Source organism: Saccopteryx leptura, chromosome 4, assembly GCF_036850995.1.
Source record: "Saccopteryx leptura isolate mSacLep1 chromosome 4, mSacLep1_pri_phased_curated, whole genome shotgun sequence".
Classification (NCBI taxonomy): domain Eukaryota; kingdom Metazoa; phylum Chordata; class Mammalia; order Chiroptera; family Emballonuridae; genus Saccopteryx; species Saccopteryx leptura.
Genome location: NC_089506.1, coordinates 17,222,239 through 17,238,694, shown reverse-complemented (window position 1 = coordinate 17,238,694; position 16,456 = coordinate 17,222,239). Strand labels below are relative to the sequence as shown.

The 16,456-nt window shown below is 39.8% G+C and overlaps 1 protein-coding gene across 5 annotated transcripts in view; it reads left to right on the top strand.

Annotated features, from left to right (window-relative positions):
• PCM1 (pericentriolar material 1) overlaps nucleotides 1-16,456 on the top strand; it is a 98,658-nt gene that overhangs the window by 72,298 nt on the left and 9,904 nt on the right. For all 5 annotated transcript variants that reach the window (XM_066380224.1, XM_066380220.1, XM_066380222.1 and 2 more), the window contains 8 exons: nucleotides 239-359; nucleotides 2,147-2,302; nucleotides 2,550-2,686; nucleotides 8,714-8,848; nucleotides 10,432-10,629; nucleotides 12,221-12,280; nucleotides 12,542-12,677; nucleotides 13,280-13,440. In XM_066380224.1, coding sequence (XP_066236321.1) covers nucleotides 239-359; nucleotides 2,147-2,302; nucleotides 2,550-2,686; nucleotides 8,714-8,848; nucleotides 10,432-10,629; nucleotides 12,221-12,280; nucleotides 12,542-12,677; nucleotides 13,280-13,440 — 1,104 coding nt within the window. The remainder of the gene's footprint in view (nucleotides 1-238; nucleotides 360-2,146; nucleotides 2,303-2,549; nucleotides 2,687-8,713; nucleotides 8,849-10,431; nucleotides 10,630-12,220; nucleotides 12,281-12,541; nucleotides 12,678-13,279; nucleotides 13,441-16,456) is intronic.

The window sequence follows — 16,456 nt, the reverse complement described above, 5'->3', positions numbered from 1 at the left end:
GTTAGAATTTAATCATTACTAGCTCTGTGTTTTGTCATCTATATAATGACAAGTGATCTGCTAGGTTACTGAATATTTTAATGTTCTCTGTGACTCACTATTCAATGTTTTATAACTGGTTCATATCACACTATTACATGTATAGTTTTATGCAAATAGTTTCTGTTAAAATTTTAATATCAAACTTTTTATAAAAGAAATTCTAGTGATTTTTATTTATTTTAAAACTATAACTTAGGAAACTTTTGAGAAGAACTTTGAGAGAGAAACACATAAAATAAGTGAGCAAAATGATGCTGATAATGCTAGTGTCCTGTCTGTATCTTCAAATTTTGAGCCCTTTGCAACAGATGATCTAGGTAAGCAGAATTTTTTATAATCTTAGAACATGAGTTTACTACAGTCTCTGAATTGCATTGATAAGAGAACAAAAGTCTAGAAAGGCAAGTTATGGTAGAACAGGGACTTAAAATCTGTTCATCATTCTCAATTCAGGAATCTTTGCACTCTTAACACTTTGACCTTGGGCAAATCATCTAAGTTTTGTGATTGTGTGTACTAAGAAAATGAGGCTTACTTACCTTGGTATGTTCTTGTGAAAAATATACAGGACTTTCTAGCATGTATAAAAGAAGTTTTAGGAAATGTTAATTTCCTTTTCCTCAAGAGAAAAGTCACCCTTTGCCCTGGCTGGATAGCTTGATTGGTTGGTTAGAGCATCCTCCCGAAGTGTAGAGGTTACCAGTTTGACCCCTAGTGAGGGCACATACAGGAACAGATCAGTGTTCCTCTTTCTTTCTTCTTTCTCCTTTCCTTTCCTTTTCCTTTTCTTTCATTCTCCTTCCTTCCTTCCTTCCTTTCTTCCTTCCTTCCTTCCTTCCTTCCTTCCTTCCTTCCTTCCTTCCTTCCTTCCTTCCTTCCTTCCTTCCTTCCTCCCTCCCTCCCTTCCTCCCTCCCTCCCTCCCTCCCTCCCTCCCTCCCTCCCTTTTTTTTTTCCTTCCTTTTTCTTCCTTTCTCACTAAAATTTTTTTTAAAAAAGAAAGGTCACGTAGCAATGCTTTATCCAGGCTCATTTTCAATAATAATGTTAACAACTTAATTTGAGCTAAGAACTGAAATTCTTTAGTGAGAAATCCAGGTACTTTTAAAGCATGGCACATTGTGTGTGTGTGTGTGGGGGGGGTTATCGATAATAAAAGAAATTGTAGAGGCTGCATAACTCAGAGGGAGAGAAGATAGACCCTGAGTCCTAAATCTGGAAAGTAGATTAGGGAAATGTATGAGTACTCTTGATTCATCTTCTGGGCTATATAGCCTACAAAAAACACCCGAGAATGCTATCATCCAGACCCCCTGGGCACTAGTTCATACGGGAGCCCAGTGTCTCATTGTTCTAGCGTTTGTTCTTATGAGCAGAACAAGAATTAATTGATCTCAAAGGCATTTTTCACTACAAAGGAAAGGGCCAAACCTTTTCTTATCAATAGTTACCTACCTCTTACCCAAGCAATAGGTCTTCCTTTTGCCTCATGCTGATTGTCAAGGATGCTACGGGCAACTCCCTTCCGATGAAGTGCCTGTCAAGCCTGTACTGAACTCGTCTGTGTTAGAGAAAAATCGCTCTGACCAGCCCCCCCCTTTAGCTGTCCCCACTCTCAGTTGCTCTAACTTGAGAGCCGTCTGTCTTATTTCACTTAAGATTTTTCCCAAGCTCACTGTCATTCACCATTAGCTTTGTTTGAAGTTGACAAAGGAGAATTCTTAGGTTTTTTTTCTTACCTTGTTTTAAGTTAGATTGTTTGCATCAGAATTCATTGACATTTTGGGATGTATTTTTGTGCTGTTTAAGTGAAGCCACATGATGTACAGAAATAAATATGGACTTCAGAGTCTAAGAGACCTGAGTTCAAATTCTTGCCCCAGCATTTCACTGGCTGTGAAATCTCATGCAGGTTACTTAAGTTCTCTGAAATGAGGCTGCTGCCATCTACTTTATAGGACAATTTAAGGGATAATATTTGCCAAGTACCCAACTAGTACAACACCTGAAACTTGTTTAAGCTAGTTTTCCTTCCCTACATTTGGATGTTTTTCATTAATAAATTTAGAGGAATACATGAAAAAGTTTGCTTCTGTTCATACGCAGGTAACACTGTGATTCACTTGGACCAGGCTTTAGCCAGAGTGAGAGAATACGAACGTATGAAAACTGAGGCTGAAGGTAGCACGAGTCTGAGGTGCTCCTGCAGGGTCGAGGACGAGCCTGGGGCGGCCGCCACGGCTGCTGGCCACCAGTCAGAAGGTGTGTCGTTGCGTTCATTGACAGTAAAAATTAGAGTTTCACATATACAAGTTATACACCCCTTCTGATGGATAGTAGTGCTTTTTTAATCACTTTTCATTTTTAAGGATGCTAAAACTACATAGATGTTTCTCTGTATCATGTTAACATAAAATCATAACTTATTTATCTTTAGAATATTGCATAAATGCATACATATGTGACAGACTTTATTTTGCTAATGTGATCTTTTCTTTTTAAAAAATAGAAACTCCTGTTACTGAAAATTATAGTTCACAACAACCTGTAAGTGAAATTTCTACCGTCCCGTGTCCTCGAATCGATACTCAACAGCTAGACCGACAAATTAAAGCAATCATGAAAGAAGTCATTCCATTTTTGAAGGTAAGCAATAATTTTTTAAATAAACTTTGTTTTGTTTTTCAATTCATGCAAAGTACTCCATGTAGTACATTCAGAAAACATGTAAACAAAAGAAAAACTTTGTATATACAAAACATAATCAGCAGTTCAGGTGCTATAGAAATGTCTATCTGAAACCTGTGTACTCTTATTGATCAATGTTAACCCGTTAAACTTAATTTTCTAAATAAAATTTAAAAAAACCAACTAGAAATGGCCCATAATTTTGTTACTTGGATATACCCCATGAACATTTTGTGAATCTCTGTAATATTTTGTACATACATGTGGCATTCTACTTTTTTATTGTACCATAAATGTCTTTTTAGATCACTTTTTCTGTTGCATATTTTTAATGGTTACATAATATTCATTTATTATTCATTTAAAAATATTTGTAGAGTGCTTAGTTTAGGCCAGGTTTTGTGGACCTGTCAATGCACAAGCAAAGGCTATTGTTGAGCTTACATGCAAGGATGAGACTATGGATCCCCCAAAAGTAAATATTAATAAATGTGTATCGTATAGTGATACGTGCCATTCAGAGAATTAAAATACTATGATATGCTTGTGTCTATCTTAGACTGAGTGGTCAGGGAAGGCTTCTGAAGAGGGAGCATTTAAGCAAAATGTGAATAAGGAGCCAGCTTTAAACCAAGATCTTTCTAGAGTTTAGAGGCCTTAAGATAGGAAGTACCGCATTCCCCCATGTATAAGACGCACCTTTTTAAAGAGAAATTTGGGGTCTAAAAACCGGGTGCATCTTATACAGTGGTTGTGGCACTTTAAATGCTATAGGTGGAACTGAGGATGAGGCAATATATGAAGACAGTGTTGAGGAGTGGTATGAATTTTATGAATAAAACTTAAGTTCAATAGCTTTATGTAATACATTTTTTATTTTCAAATTTCAGTTCCCAAAATTAAGGTGCATCTTATACACGGGGAAATATGGTAGCTTGGCATGTTGTAGGAACTAGAGCAGGGGTCTCAAACTCGCAGCCGTGCGGCCCGCCCACCAATTTTGTGCGGCCCGCAGACTAATCAAACTTCGTGGATTAATCTGCGGGCCGCACAAAATTGGTGGGCGGGCCGCGAGTTTGAGACCCTTGAACTAGAGGATGACCCAAGTGGGTGTAGGAATTGTGAGAGATAAAATTGGAGAGGCAGGAGCCAGTTATGATTAGTAGGTCATGATTAGGAGTTTGGACTTTGTTCAAAGTTAAGAGGAAACTCCAAGAGGATTTTAAGCAAGAGAGAAACACAGTCTGGTTGGTTAGTGGGTAATTGAGGAGAGGGGTCAGGAGCGCAAGAGAGCTGATGAGAGATGCTGATGGCCCAGACAAGGGAATCGTCCTAGAGGGGCAGAAGTGGACAATCGAAATGTATTTTGGAAATTAATAGGTCCTGTTAATGGTAAATAGATGAGAGAAAGAGGCCTAGAACTGGGGCCATGACAGGATGATTCAATAGTTAGAAATTGGGCAAAGAAGGAAGAGCCAGAGTTTGATCAAGTAGGACTGTCAGCCGTTAGCTGGGTTGATGGCTACTCAGGGGGGGGGGGGGGGGGGGGTGAGTATTCATAGAGGAGAATTTTCTATTGTATTCTTATTGCTAAATATTTATGTTTATTCGGATTTCTTTTTCACTATTATATACAATACTGAAATGATTTAGCTAAATTTGAATATTTGTCCCATTTTTATTTCCTTAGAAGTAATATTTAGGCATAGAATTTTTTATTCTAAGGTTGTGAATACTTTTAAGGCTTTTGAAGCATTATGTTAAATTGTCCCTCAAAAAAGCTTAAAAATTTATATTTCTATTAACTTGGAGAGTATGAGGCTGGTAAGTAGTACTATTAATTTTTTTTAATAACAATGAACAGGGCAGAGAAAGAAGTGTGCAAGAAATAGAAAGTGAAGGCAAGATTTGTACCTGAGATGGCACTCTGACACTCATTTAAATGGAAATTTTAAAAAATTAGAAATGAGGCCCTGGCCAGCTGGCTCCGTGGATAGAGCATTGGCCTAGCATGCGGATAACCTGGGTTTGATCTCAGGTCAGGGCACACATGAGAAGCTGCCATCTGCTACACTCCCCCCCCCCCCTCGTTTCTCTCTCGCAGCCAGTGGCCCTGTTGATTTGAGCATCTGTCCCAGATGGGGGTTGCCAGGTGGATCCTGGTTGGGTGCATGTGGGAGTCTATCTCCCTTGTTCTCACTTAAAAAATAAAGTAAAAACAAAAAATTAGAAATGAAGAGAGTCTTTTCATTCAGATACAGCACACTACAAAGTATGTTGTTATTGGGCACACTGCTTACAGCCTACTTGTACTTTCGATGTGTAAGACATTGACAGCAGGAAGTTGTTTTCTGTTGTCTCTTACATTTTTTCCCTGGAGGCATTGCTTTTATTGGAATATTTGAGAGAAGTCTTTGAGAAAAGGCTTATAGAAACTGCTTTCTCTGCAAACTTTGGTTTATAGCCAAAAAGAGAAGAGGTTCATCTGTCCATGCCCAAGTTATTCCGTGTAAAAACAGGAAAATTTCGCCCTCTGGGTAATTGCGGTAGCCCCTGAGGGGTCTTGCTGTTTGCGTCCTCATGTAATCCTCCTCCTGCTAGCATTGTTAGCACTTAGAAGGCACTTGATACCTTATGCCTGGGACGCTCTACCTTCACATACCTGCTTGGTTTTCCTTCGGAGCCTTCAAGTCTGCAGTCAGATGTCTCCTCTTTGGTGAGCTGATCTCCCCTACTCCTTAACCTGCTTTTCTTTATCTCCATGATGCTTGTTAACCCTCTGATGTATTTGATACTGATTTTGTCGGCTTCCCCCTGTTAAAATGGAAGCTCCATGCAGTGAGATGTGTAAATCTGTTATGGTCATTGCCTTATCACTACTGCCAGGATTAGTAGCTGCATATTAATAGGCACTCAGTAAATACTTACTGAATGAATGAATTAATAAACAAATGACGGATCCTTCAAACCTGAACTGCAGATTTCAAACCAATTGAGCTCTTTATGCTCTAAGAAGTGGAGCATGAGAATAGCTGGCTCGAGGGAGCCAGCTCAGATACAGCATTGCTCAAAAACCTTTGACAGCCTGGGCGCAGCCTCTTAACTGTTCCTTCCCACATACTGGGTATCCTGCCTGACAGTGTTCAGAGGGCAACCTTGCCCATGTCCTTGCCTTTGCCTGGCTTTCCAGCCTGTCTCGGTTTTGACTTTCAGGACCCAGCCCAAGTATTCTGGCATGTTCTGACAGGCAGAGAGCTCCCTCTTCTCGTCACTGCTCACTCTCTTCACAGTGCCTTTCTCATAGCACTTAAGACCACGTGTCATAATTCTTTACATGTATCTCCCTACTAGAATAATATCTCTAAATCTCAGTACCTCCACCCGAGCAGGACTTCAGAGACTAGATAAAGGGAATTTGAGGAGACAAGACAGATACCTAGGTTTCGCCAGTTATTCTGTGAATCTCTCCTGTTATCTGTAAAATATGTATTTCTTTCCCAGAAAGACGATTTATATTCTGATAAGAATATGCAGATATTCTTATAGATAGGTAATACTTATTTAAGAGTTTAAAACCATTCCCTCGAGTGAATTGACTTGAACTAAGGTATTGCTTACTTCTATTTTAGGTATAGATAACAAAATTGTTGCCTTTTTTCCTTTTGCATTTTTGTCTTATTGTAATTCAATAAATACTTTTAAGCTTTTTGTTGTTGTTGTTAAGTTAGGTATTTAGGTAATAATATTTATTTGAAATCTACAGTTATTTTTTAGGGGTTAAAAAAGTCTAAATAATTTAGCTTTGTGCTCTGGGAGTACAACTATCCTCAGGAAATGTTATTGCATTTACCACTTTGTACCTGATTTAAATGATTCTTTCATAAGGATTTCCTCACTGAATTTAGCATTTCAAAAAGTGTCTGAGGCCAATAAAATGAGTAGAAGAGTAGAACTAATGGTTTGATTTTTAACTTTTCTACCATGTCTATTTCATTTTAAATCTTGGCTTTTTGGTAGGGTTATAGCATTTCTCTGTTAATATAGCATTACACACAGTCACCTAGGCTAGACTTCCTGACACTGTGTTTCCCTCTGTCACCAGTGAGTTAAAAATTGATGTCCCGCCCCACCCCCAAGAACAGTCAGGTTTACCTTCTTCCCTCTCAATAGCGTATTCTTCATTCATATCCTTCATTGACATCCTTTTGTATAGACTGCCTGTCATAATAGGCAGGAAGTGAATGTTTACTGAGCAAACTCCTTAGCCTTCAGGAGACCACCACTGGACCTGGTACACTTTCCCAACTATCGCTCCCTATCCTTGTTCTCTCTCTCTCCTCTCTAAAAGAAATAAAATCTTAAAATACTTTATCACTCACCACTGTGCATCTAGGTCCACTCACTTCAAATTACTCAGCATTTCCTGGCCCTGCCTTTGCTTTTTCACTAATTAGCCCATAGTTCAAATTGTTACTTTTGAGAATATGAAGAAACTCTTTTCTGCCGAAAATACTTTTCCTAAGGAGATATTTGGTGTCTCTAATATGCTACACAGCCATATAGCACCTATATAGTACGTGCTCTTTTATCGTATGTATTTATTCAGTAAGTAATGAGTGTCTTTTATGAGCTAGCTACTATGCTAGGTGATAAATAAGGAATGGTCACTGCAGTTAAAAAGTATCTGTTGGACACTGCATAGTTTGTAGTGATTCGTGTATCTGACTCCTCCACTGGGATTCAATCCCAGACAAGGGACTGTTGTCTTTTCTTTTTAACTGCCTTCCTTGACACAAATTTTCTTCTTCTTTTCCTAGTGACAGGAGGGGAAATAGACAGACAGACTCGCATGCACCCTGACCGGGATCCACCTGGCAACCCCCATCTGGGACTTATGCTCTGCCCATCTGGGGTCATGCTTACAGCGGAGCTATTTTTAGAGCCTGAGGTGGAGGCTTTACAGAGCCATCTTCAGAGCCCAGGGCCAAAACATTCAAATCAATTGAGCCATGGCTGCAAGAAAGGAAAAGAAGAGAAAAAGAGAAGGGGGAGAGGTAGCAGATGGTTGCTTCTCCTGTGTGCCCTGACCAGGAATAAACCCAGGACATCCACACACTGCATTGACACTCTACCACTGAGCAAACCAGGCAGGGCCACAAATTTCTAATAAATGAGCTTAAATAATTAGATAGATTTAAGGGACCTTGGACATCTAGTTTGGCCACCTCATTTTACACATTCGTATGGAAAAAAATACAAACCCTCCCGACTAATGTTGGAAGACCTGCCCAAATGAATTTAATGGCAGAAAAGAGATTAGAACCTTGGGGTTACTTGATGTGAGTGTTTTATGGATTTGCCTCAGAAGGCTAACAGGGATTTGGATAATTTGGTAGTTTGAACATGCTTCTAAAGGTAGGTTAAGGAGATGAGGCTTGCCCAAAATGGCTAATTAAGAAAGTTAGGACAGTGGCTCTCAACTAGGAATCATTGGACCCTCAAAACATTTTGTTTGTAATTTTCAGTTCTAAGGACTTGGGAGGGCGGAGGTACTAATGGCGTGGAGGTGCTAGTGCCTGGAAGCGCAGTGCGCTGCTGGACACCCTGCAGCACAGGTGTCGGCGCCGACGCTGAGAAAGCCCGGGGCAGCTGTGAGAGTGCTGGAACTGCACTGCAAACAGGAGGCAGACAGACGGAAGCTGGCATGAGGAGTTCTCCTTACGGCACAGGAAGATAGTGATGACAAGATTTGAATCGGCTCGTTTCTTTTACTGGCAATTATATTTGCTATGGGAAATCAAAATTTGCAAACCTCTTAACGTGTGGAGTCTGGTTTTGGCTCTTCTTATGAATAAATAATTCCAAATGTGTGTATCTGAAAGTTGAGAAGCATCTTTGCAAGAAAAATAAAATCTCATATTATATGGATTGATATTTTTTGGATCCTTGTTAAGTTTATATCCTAACCAGCGGGGTTTTTCTCAGGAGCACATGGATGAAGTATGCTCTTCTCAACTTCTGACTTCAGTCAGACGCATGGTGTTGACCCTGACCCAGCAAAACGATGAGAGCAAAGAGTTTGTCAAGTTCTTTCATAAGCAACTCGGAAGTATATTACAGGTAAGAGTTTCTACTTGTAAGGCTTAATATGATCCGCCTGGATTCTTTTACTTTTCATTTCTAGCATTACACAATGTATTCAGTTAGCTCTCTGTCTGGCACCTATTTGGGGGGCCATTTAAATGCTTTTTTAGGTTATTCCTTTAACTGGTTAAAAAAAATTATGCTATGGCCTATGTCTTCACTTAATTTGATTATCTCTGCGGCATATCCCTAGTCTAATAAAATTTTGTTTTGAGTTTTCTACTACATAAGAAATTTTAAGGGCGTGGCTTGTGATGGTGCAGTGGATAAAGCATCGACCCTGAAGCGCTGAGGTCGCCGATTGGAAACCCCAGGCTTGCCTGGTCAAGGCACATACCGGAGTTGATACCTCCTGCTCCTCCCCCTTCTCTCCCTTTTTCCCTCTCCTCTGTAAAATGAATAAATAAAATCTTTTATAAAAAAAAAAAGAAAATTTAAGTTTGAACTGTTGAGAAAGTTTTCTATTGTATTTTCTCAAATAATTTTTTACTAATCATGGAAATTTTAGAAGCCAGAAACCAGCTATTGATTGTGGAGATTTCTTGAGCTGTAACAGTGACCTTATATTATGTTAAATTAGTGGTCACTTAATTAGTGATTCTCAAGGGTTGGGTGTAGTTTTGCCTTTAAGGAGACATTTAGTAATGTCTTAGACATTTTTTTTGTCACAACAGGCAGGGGGCATCTAGTGAGACATTAGTAGTACCAAGGTTGAGAAAACCCTATGCTAAGTAAGGATACCTACTCACTCCATACAGTAAAAATCTTTACAGTTAAATTTGCCAATGTATTTTCACACTGATATAGTTATTCCAAACTAGAAAATACATTTTTTTAATCTTAAAATTTTTTTCAATAAAATTTTCCTTTTGGATTTAGACAGTATTATCACTTAGATTATTTTTATTTTTTTAAGATTTTAGTTATTGATTTTACAGAGAGAGGAGGGAAGAAGAATGAGAAGTTGTTTCTTCACTCTAGCTGTTCATTGATTGCTTGTCATATGTGCCTTGACCAGGCAAGCCCAGGGTTCCGCACCGGTGACCTCAGCATTCCCGGTCGGTGCACTATCCACCGTGCTGCCACGGCTAGCTCTGCACTCATTTCTTAAAGCCCTAGGCTTGATGCAAATTTCCATCACTATGGTTTTCCATTTTATTTTTATTAAGACTAAAGTGTTAGTTCTATGTAGTTTTTAAACTGTCCTGACTGTGTAATTTAGTAGAATTAATGTAATTTATAAGGAATATAGACATCATTGATGTTATGCATTGGTTAAGAATGTTTAGAACAATTTTTAGATAAGTATATATTTATAAATTTAGCTAGCTTATTTCTACAGAAAGAAATAACTCCATTTTAGAATTAGGCTGAAAGAGAAATTGTGTGTGATTAAATACTTTTTTGTTTTATCAAGATCCATGCAGTCCTTCCTCAGTTTTGCCTACATAATTGTGGGCAAATCCCAAAGTATTAATTTGAAAATAATTTTTGTTCTATTATTTAGAAAATCAGACTGCTTTTACTATAATCTTAAAGTGATTTGGTTATTTGAATAGGATTCATTGGCAAAATTTGCTGGCAGAAAACTGAAAGACTGTGGAGAGGATCTTCTTGTGGAGATCTCTGAAGTGTTGTTTAATGAGTTGGCTTTCTTTAAGCTCATGCAAGATTTGGATAATAATAGTATGACTGTTAAACGGAGATGCAAAAGGAAAATAGAAGCAGCTGGAGTGATACAGTCTTATGCCAAAGAGGTAAGTTACATTCATTTTGATTTTAGAAGTAATCATAATGAGCATATAACTGTAGGTCTTGATTATTAATAACTAAAGTCATACTTGACCTCAGATAAGTAGTTTTAAAGTAACCAGTTAGTCAGTTTATAAGTCAATACGTATGCTAGCCCGGTCCTGAGTCCCAGCAGTAGCATCCGGGGCTGCGGGTCAAGGACGCAGGCAGGAAATGATGCTGGTGTAGGTTGTCAGATATCCGTTCACGCTGTTGTCACTCACTCAGGTTGGCAGAGAAGAGCGGTGATAGGATCTTGGAGCCGCCGCCCGCTGCAGCTTCTGCTACCCTGTAGATCCTCTGGGCATATGTGTCACCCAGCTGACACACATGCTTGCTCATCCGTTAGGACTCTGCTTGCACATCCCTCTGGCTTCTTGTACCCTGTTCAGTTCGTCTTGACCACTTGCGATGTTGGATAGGGCTTTTCCTCTCGAGGCACACCAGGGGGCTTCCCCCCACCCTCCAGACCTGCACCCTTTTCTTAACTAATGACAGGGAAAGCAAGTCAGAACCCAGAATGATGGGATAACTCTTTTCCTTAAATCTAAAGTAGATAGTCAAGCCACCTGTTTCATACTTTTTATAGTGTTTTTATTCTAGACATAAATAAAGAAGTTGCAGAGTATTTCAGCCATTGCTTAGAGCTTAAAGAAAATAAAACAAGATAATACTGTAATAAATGCTCGGAAAGACTACGTTAAGGAGGCAGTCTCACGGGGTTATTAGGGGGTGAAATATTACTAAGGCATGAAAGACAAAGAGTTGATGATGATTTGAAGGAAGGGGAAGGGCATTCTGGGAGGAGGGATGTGTGAAGACTCGAGGCGGCCTTGAGTAGTTGGGAGAACAGAGAGAAGGCCAGGGAGACAAGAACGCACTAAATGAACTGAGAGTGGAGGAGAGGAATTTGCAGAGGTAGATAAGGCCAAGTTATGGGGCTTTGGAAACTCAGATAAAGACCTTTTATTCGAAGTATGATGGAAGTCCGTGGTAAAGTCTGAAATAGAGGAGTGAGTGACATAATCTCATGTACAATTTGAAATTTTTCTCTGGATACCATGTTGAACAGAAATTAGAGGAGAGGAGAGAAAGAAGCAGAGACCAGTTGTAAGACTGTTGGGTAGACTGGGTAAAAAATGGTGTGTCTTAGCTATGAATTCAACAACAGGTACACTTTGATGATTGAGTCAGTAAGACATTCTAATGGTTTATATGTGGATAATAAAAGTGCAGTATAGACTGGTTCCTAGTTTTCTGACTTGTGTGTTTGGGTGAAAGAAGGGGCATTTACCAAGACTGGGAAGACAGCTTTTGGAGGAAAGGGGTCAAGATTTTTGTTTTGGACTTAGTAAATTTGAGATACCTTTTATGTATCCAAGGAATGTCAGTAGGCAGTGTTGCTTTGCTTTTTTTTAGGAGTTTATGTTACATTTCTAAGAAGCATTCAACTCTTTGTATGATGCTCAAAAACTGTAGTATTTGTTAGTTTACTGAATACCTAAGTGTATTACTTAAAGGTTACCCCTAAATTCTGTTTAATTGATTTGCTTATAGGCCAAAAAGATTCTTGAAGATCATGGCTCACTTGCTGCAGAAATTGATGAAGAAGACAAAGTGCGTGCTAATTATTACCTAAAAATAATGCTTTTGAAATGAGATTAAATGATTTTAACAGCTTTTAAAAACCTTAATGCTTGAAAGCAAAGTATTTTATCAAATGTCCTGTCTTGTGACAAACTTATTTCTTTTAAAAACAAAGCTAAACGGTCTAAAGTGATTCCTTGTGTTTTTTATTAGATAATGACTGTTACCATTTTTATGATATACCTTTTCTAATGTACTTTAAGAAATTAATTACTCATTTATTGTGGCTAGGACAAGGATGAGACCGAAACAGTTAAGCAGATTCAAACATCTGAGGAGTATGATGGTGATGGTCCCAAAAGTGTGAGATCTGATATTTCTGATCAAGACGAAGATGAAGAAAGTGAGGAATGTCCAGTGTCTATTAGTAAGTTTGGAGGCCTCATCCAAGCTTCATACACCTGTTCTATTTTGTTTTTTTGTGAAAGAGACAGAGAGAGGGACAGATAGGGATAGACAGACTGGAAGGGAGAGAGATGAGAAGCATCAGTTCTTCATTGCGGTACCTTAGTTGTTCAGTGATTGCTTTCTCATATGTGCCTTGACTGGGGGGCTACAGACCTAGTGACCCCTTGCTCAAGCTGGTGAGCCTTACTCAAACCAGATGAGCCCACGCTCTAGCTGGCGACCTCGGGGTTTCAAACCTGGGTCCTCCGCGTCCCGGTCCGACTCTCTTATCCACTGCACCACCACCTGGTCAGGCCATACACCTGTTCTTGAAAGGTGTCTTATTGAAACCTTTTGGGGAATGTAATAAATATGGAATTAGGGTTTGACAACTATTGAATTTTAATTGCAGTATAAGCCTGATTAAATTATTTGGCCTTTGTGCACCACAGTTTTTTCTAATACTTACTGGTTTGAAGATTTCAGATGTTGTATGTAAGGCACTTGCACAATACAGGAATGCAATAAATTGTAACTATTAAGTGCTGAAAATTTGCTAAAATACTGTGTTAATCCATTTAGATTTATCTAAAGCTGAAACTCAAGCATTGACTAATTATGGAAGTGGAGAAGATGAGAATGAAGATGAAGAAATAGAAGAATTTGAGGAGGGCCCCGTAGATGTGCAGACGTCCCTGCAGGCTAACACTGAAACTACAGAAGAAAATGAGCATGATGAGCAGGTAGTCCAGTGCAGACCAACACACCTCCCACCTGTCTTATTTTAACAACAATTAGATCCTTTTTATTTTTATTTATTTATTTATTTATTTTGTATTTTTCTGAAGTTGGAAACGGGGAGGCAGTCAGACAGACTCCCGCATGCACCTGACCGGGATCCACCCGGCATGCCCACCAGGGGGCGATGCTTTGCCCATCTTGGGGCGTCGCTCTGCTGCAATCAGAGCCACTCTAGCACCTGAGGCAGAGGCCATGGAGCCATCCTCAGCGTCCGGGCCAACTTTGCTCCAATGGAGCCTTGGCTGCGGGAGGGGAAGAGAGAGACAGAGAGGAAGGAGAAAGGGAGGGGTGGAGAAGCAGATGGGTGCTTCTCCTGTGTGCCCTGGCTGGGAATCGAACCCGGGACTCCTGCATGTCAGGCCGATGCTCTACCACTGAGCTAACCGGCCAGGGCCAAGCAGATCCTTTTTAAAGATGACAGAATTGACTGACTGCTGAACTAAGCACAGATTGTTTTCTGCTTAGTCTTATACATTCTTTCATTTCAGTTTATTGTCTCAGTTTTTTATTTGCTTTATTGTCTTTGAACATACACCCACGTCTTTATGATACTCCAAAGCTGTGTGAACCTCTCAGTGGGATTTTGTAATAAACCAGTTTGTCGGTTTTGTCCTTTCTGCAGTGTTCCCCCTCTGTGCTCTGTCCTGGGTTTGCCTCTTACACATGCTGAAGAGAATAGAAAATAGTGGTGTTTATAACCTTCCAGTTCTCTGTATTATTTTGAGGTTCTTTAATAAAAAGGAAACCACTTTACTTAGTCAACTTGAAATTGCCTCCTTTTTGAAACATTTTTAGAAGCTATTTTTAAATTTCTTTGTATTGAAGGTCTCTCTGGTTAGACAAAGGGCATAGACTAGACTGGGATCCCCTTTGTCAGGTTTATTCCCTCTGTGTCTGGAATCCAACCTTTTTCATCCTCTTTCCTGATCTATTACTTCCTTTTGGTGGAATACATTTTCTAATAACTCTAAGAAAGAGTAAAGATAAATATTTTGAGATTTTTTATGTTTGAGGAAATCTTAATTCTTTCACGTTTAAAATCATTTTTCCTCAGAACTTTGAAGGTAGTGCCTCTTTGTCTTCTAGTTTTCAATGTTGCGAAGACCAGTGCCTTTCTTAGTTCTCATCCTTTCTGTGTATCTCTTTTTCTTTGCCATTCCAGAAGCTTTTCCCTGGAGTTCTCAGATTTTACAGTGATACAGAACAGCGTCACAGTCCTCTCTCATTCACCACGCTGGTACTCAGGGGCTTTTCAATCTGTATCATGCCCTACAGTTTGGTGATTTTTTTTATTTCTCACCATTTTCTCATTCAGGAATTATTATTATCAGATATTAGCCCTCATGGATTGATCTTCTCTTTTTTTTTAATTTTTGTAGTAAGAGGTTGAGAGATGAGAAGCATTAACTTGTAGCTCTGTCACTTTAGTTGTTCATTGATTGCTTCTTAACATACCTTGACTGGGGGGCTCAAGCCGAGCCAGTGACCTTGGGCTTCAAGCCAGCGAACTTGGGATCATGTTGATGATCCCACACTCAAGCCAGCAACCTCAGGGTGTTGAACCTGGGACCTCAGCATCCCAGGTCAGTGCTCTGTCCACTGCGCCACCACCAGTCAGGCAAATTTTCTCTTCCTTTTATGATTGATTGTTACTTTTTTAGAGCACCCTGCTGCTTCACAGAAGCAATGTCTTCTCTTACCACCTGGAGACATTTCTCAACTGTCTGGGTGCCTTCAGTGCTTACTCTGAAGAAGGCTGTGCCTCGAAGCTGCTTGGGTTTCTTTGGAGCTTTACTGTCGGGCAGTCGGGTAGACAGCTTTTTGAAGGAAATTCCCAGATGTCCGTACCTATTGGTCTTTTCTCCGAGGTGGTTTAGTTTCTGCAGAGAAGGTCCCCTTATCCCTGAGGGCCCGTCACTGTGCAGACTCGTCCCCAGTGCGACACTGCCCGGCCTCACTCGTGCTTTCCGCGCACACACACCCCTCAGGGCCCCAGGCCTGACATTTCCTGGTTCAGTTCCTCTAGAAGGTAGTGTCCGTCTTCTGTTTAAGTTGGGGGCAGAACCTAGGTGCATACATTTTCCTTACACAGCTTCAAATATCTACGCCAACCCCTTTTAATCACCAGCTGCCACCACCACCACCTAGGTGCATACATTTTCCTTACACAGCTTCAAATATCTACGCCAGTATTTTAATCACCAGCTGCCTCCACCACCACCACAGTTTCTTCCTAGAGTCTGGCACGTACAATGATGAGGTTAATCTTGCTTTTGTTTGCTCCTGCTGCTGAAAGCGCTTTGCTTTGTTCATCTTTGCCTCTCCTGGTCAATTCATCTTCATTTCTTAGCATCCACATATAAGCAGATGGAAGTTTTGGTCCCCACCCACAGTGAGTCTGACTCCGAGGGTCGGGGATGGGCCTGGGGCATCGCCATGTTTGCAAGCTCCTCAGGTGATTTCTGTTCACCAAGTTTGAGAGCTGACCTATCGTAAGGAAAGCATTTAACATGAGGAGCCTAGTACAGCTCTTAGGAAACAGTATAATAGAAATGCCGAGCTTCATTTTTAAGCAGAATGCTTCCAGTGTGGCTATCAGCAAATTTCTCTCCAGCTCCAACTCAACACTTACATCAGGGTAGGGGTTAAGAATACACACACAGGCTTTAGAGTCAAACAGAAACGAGATGAGTTTTATTTAAGATAGTCTGATCTGAAAAATAAATAAAAAAAATAGTGGAATCCATAATATTCCAGTTCTGTGTATTATTTTGAGGGGGTTTTTTTAAGAAGAAGAGGAAACCTTTTTTACTTAGCCACCTTGAAATACTTTTAGAAGGTATTTCTAAATTCTTTTTTATGAAGGTATTAGTTTGGACAAAAACCACATACTAGAAACCACCTCCTATATAGTGAAGATATATTTTAGGCCCTGCTGTCAAGACATTTATTTTTCCT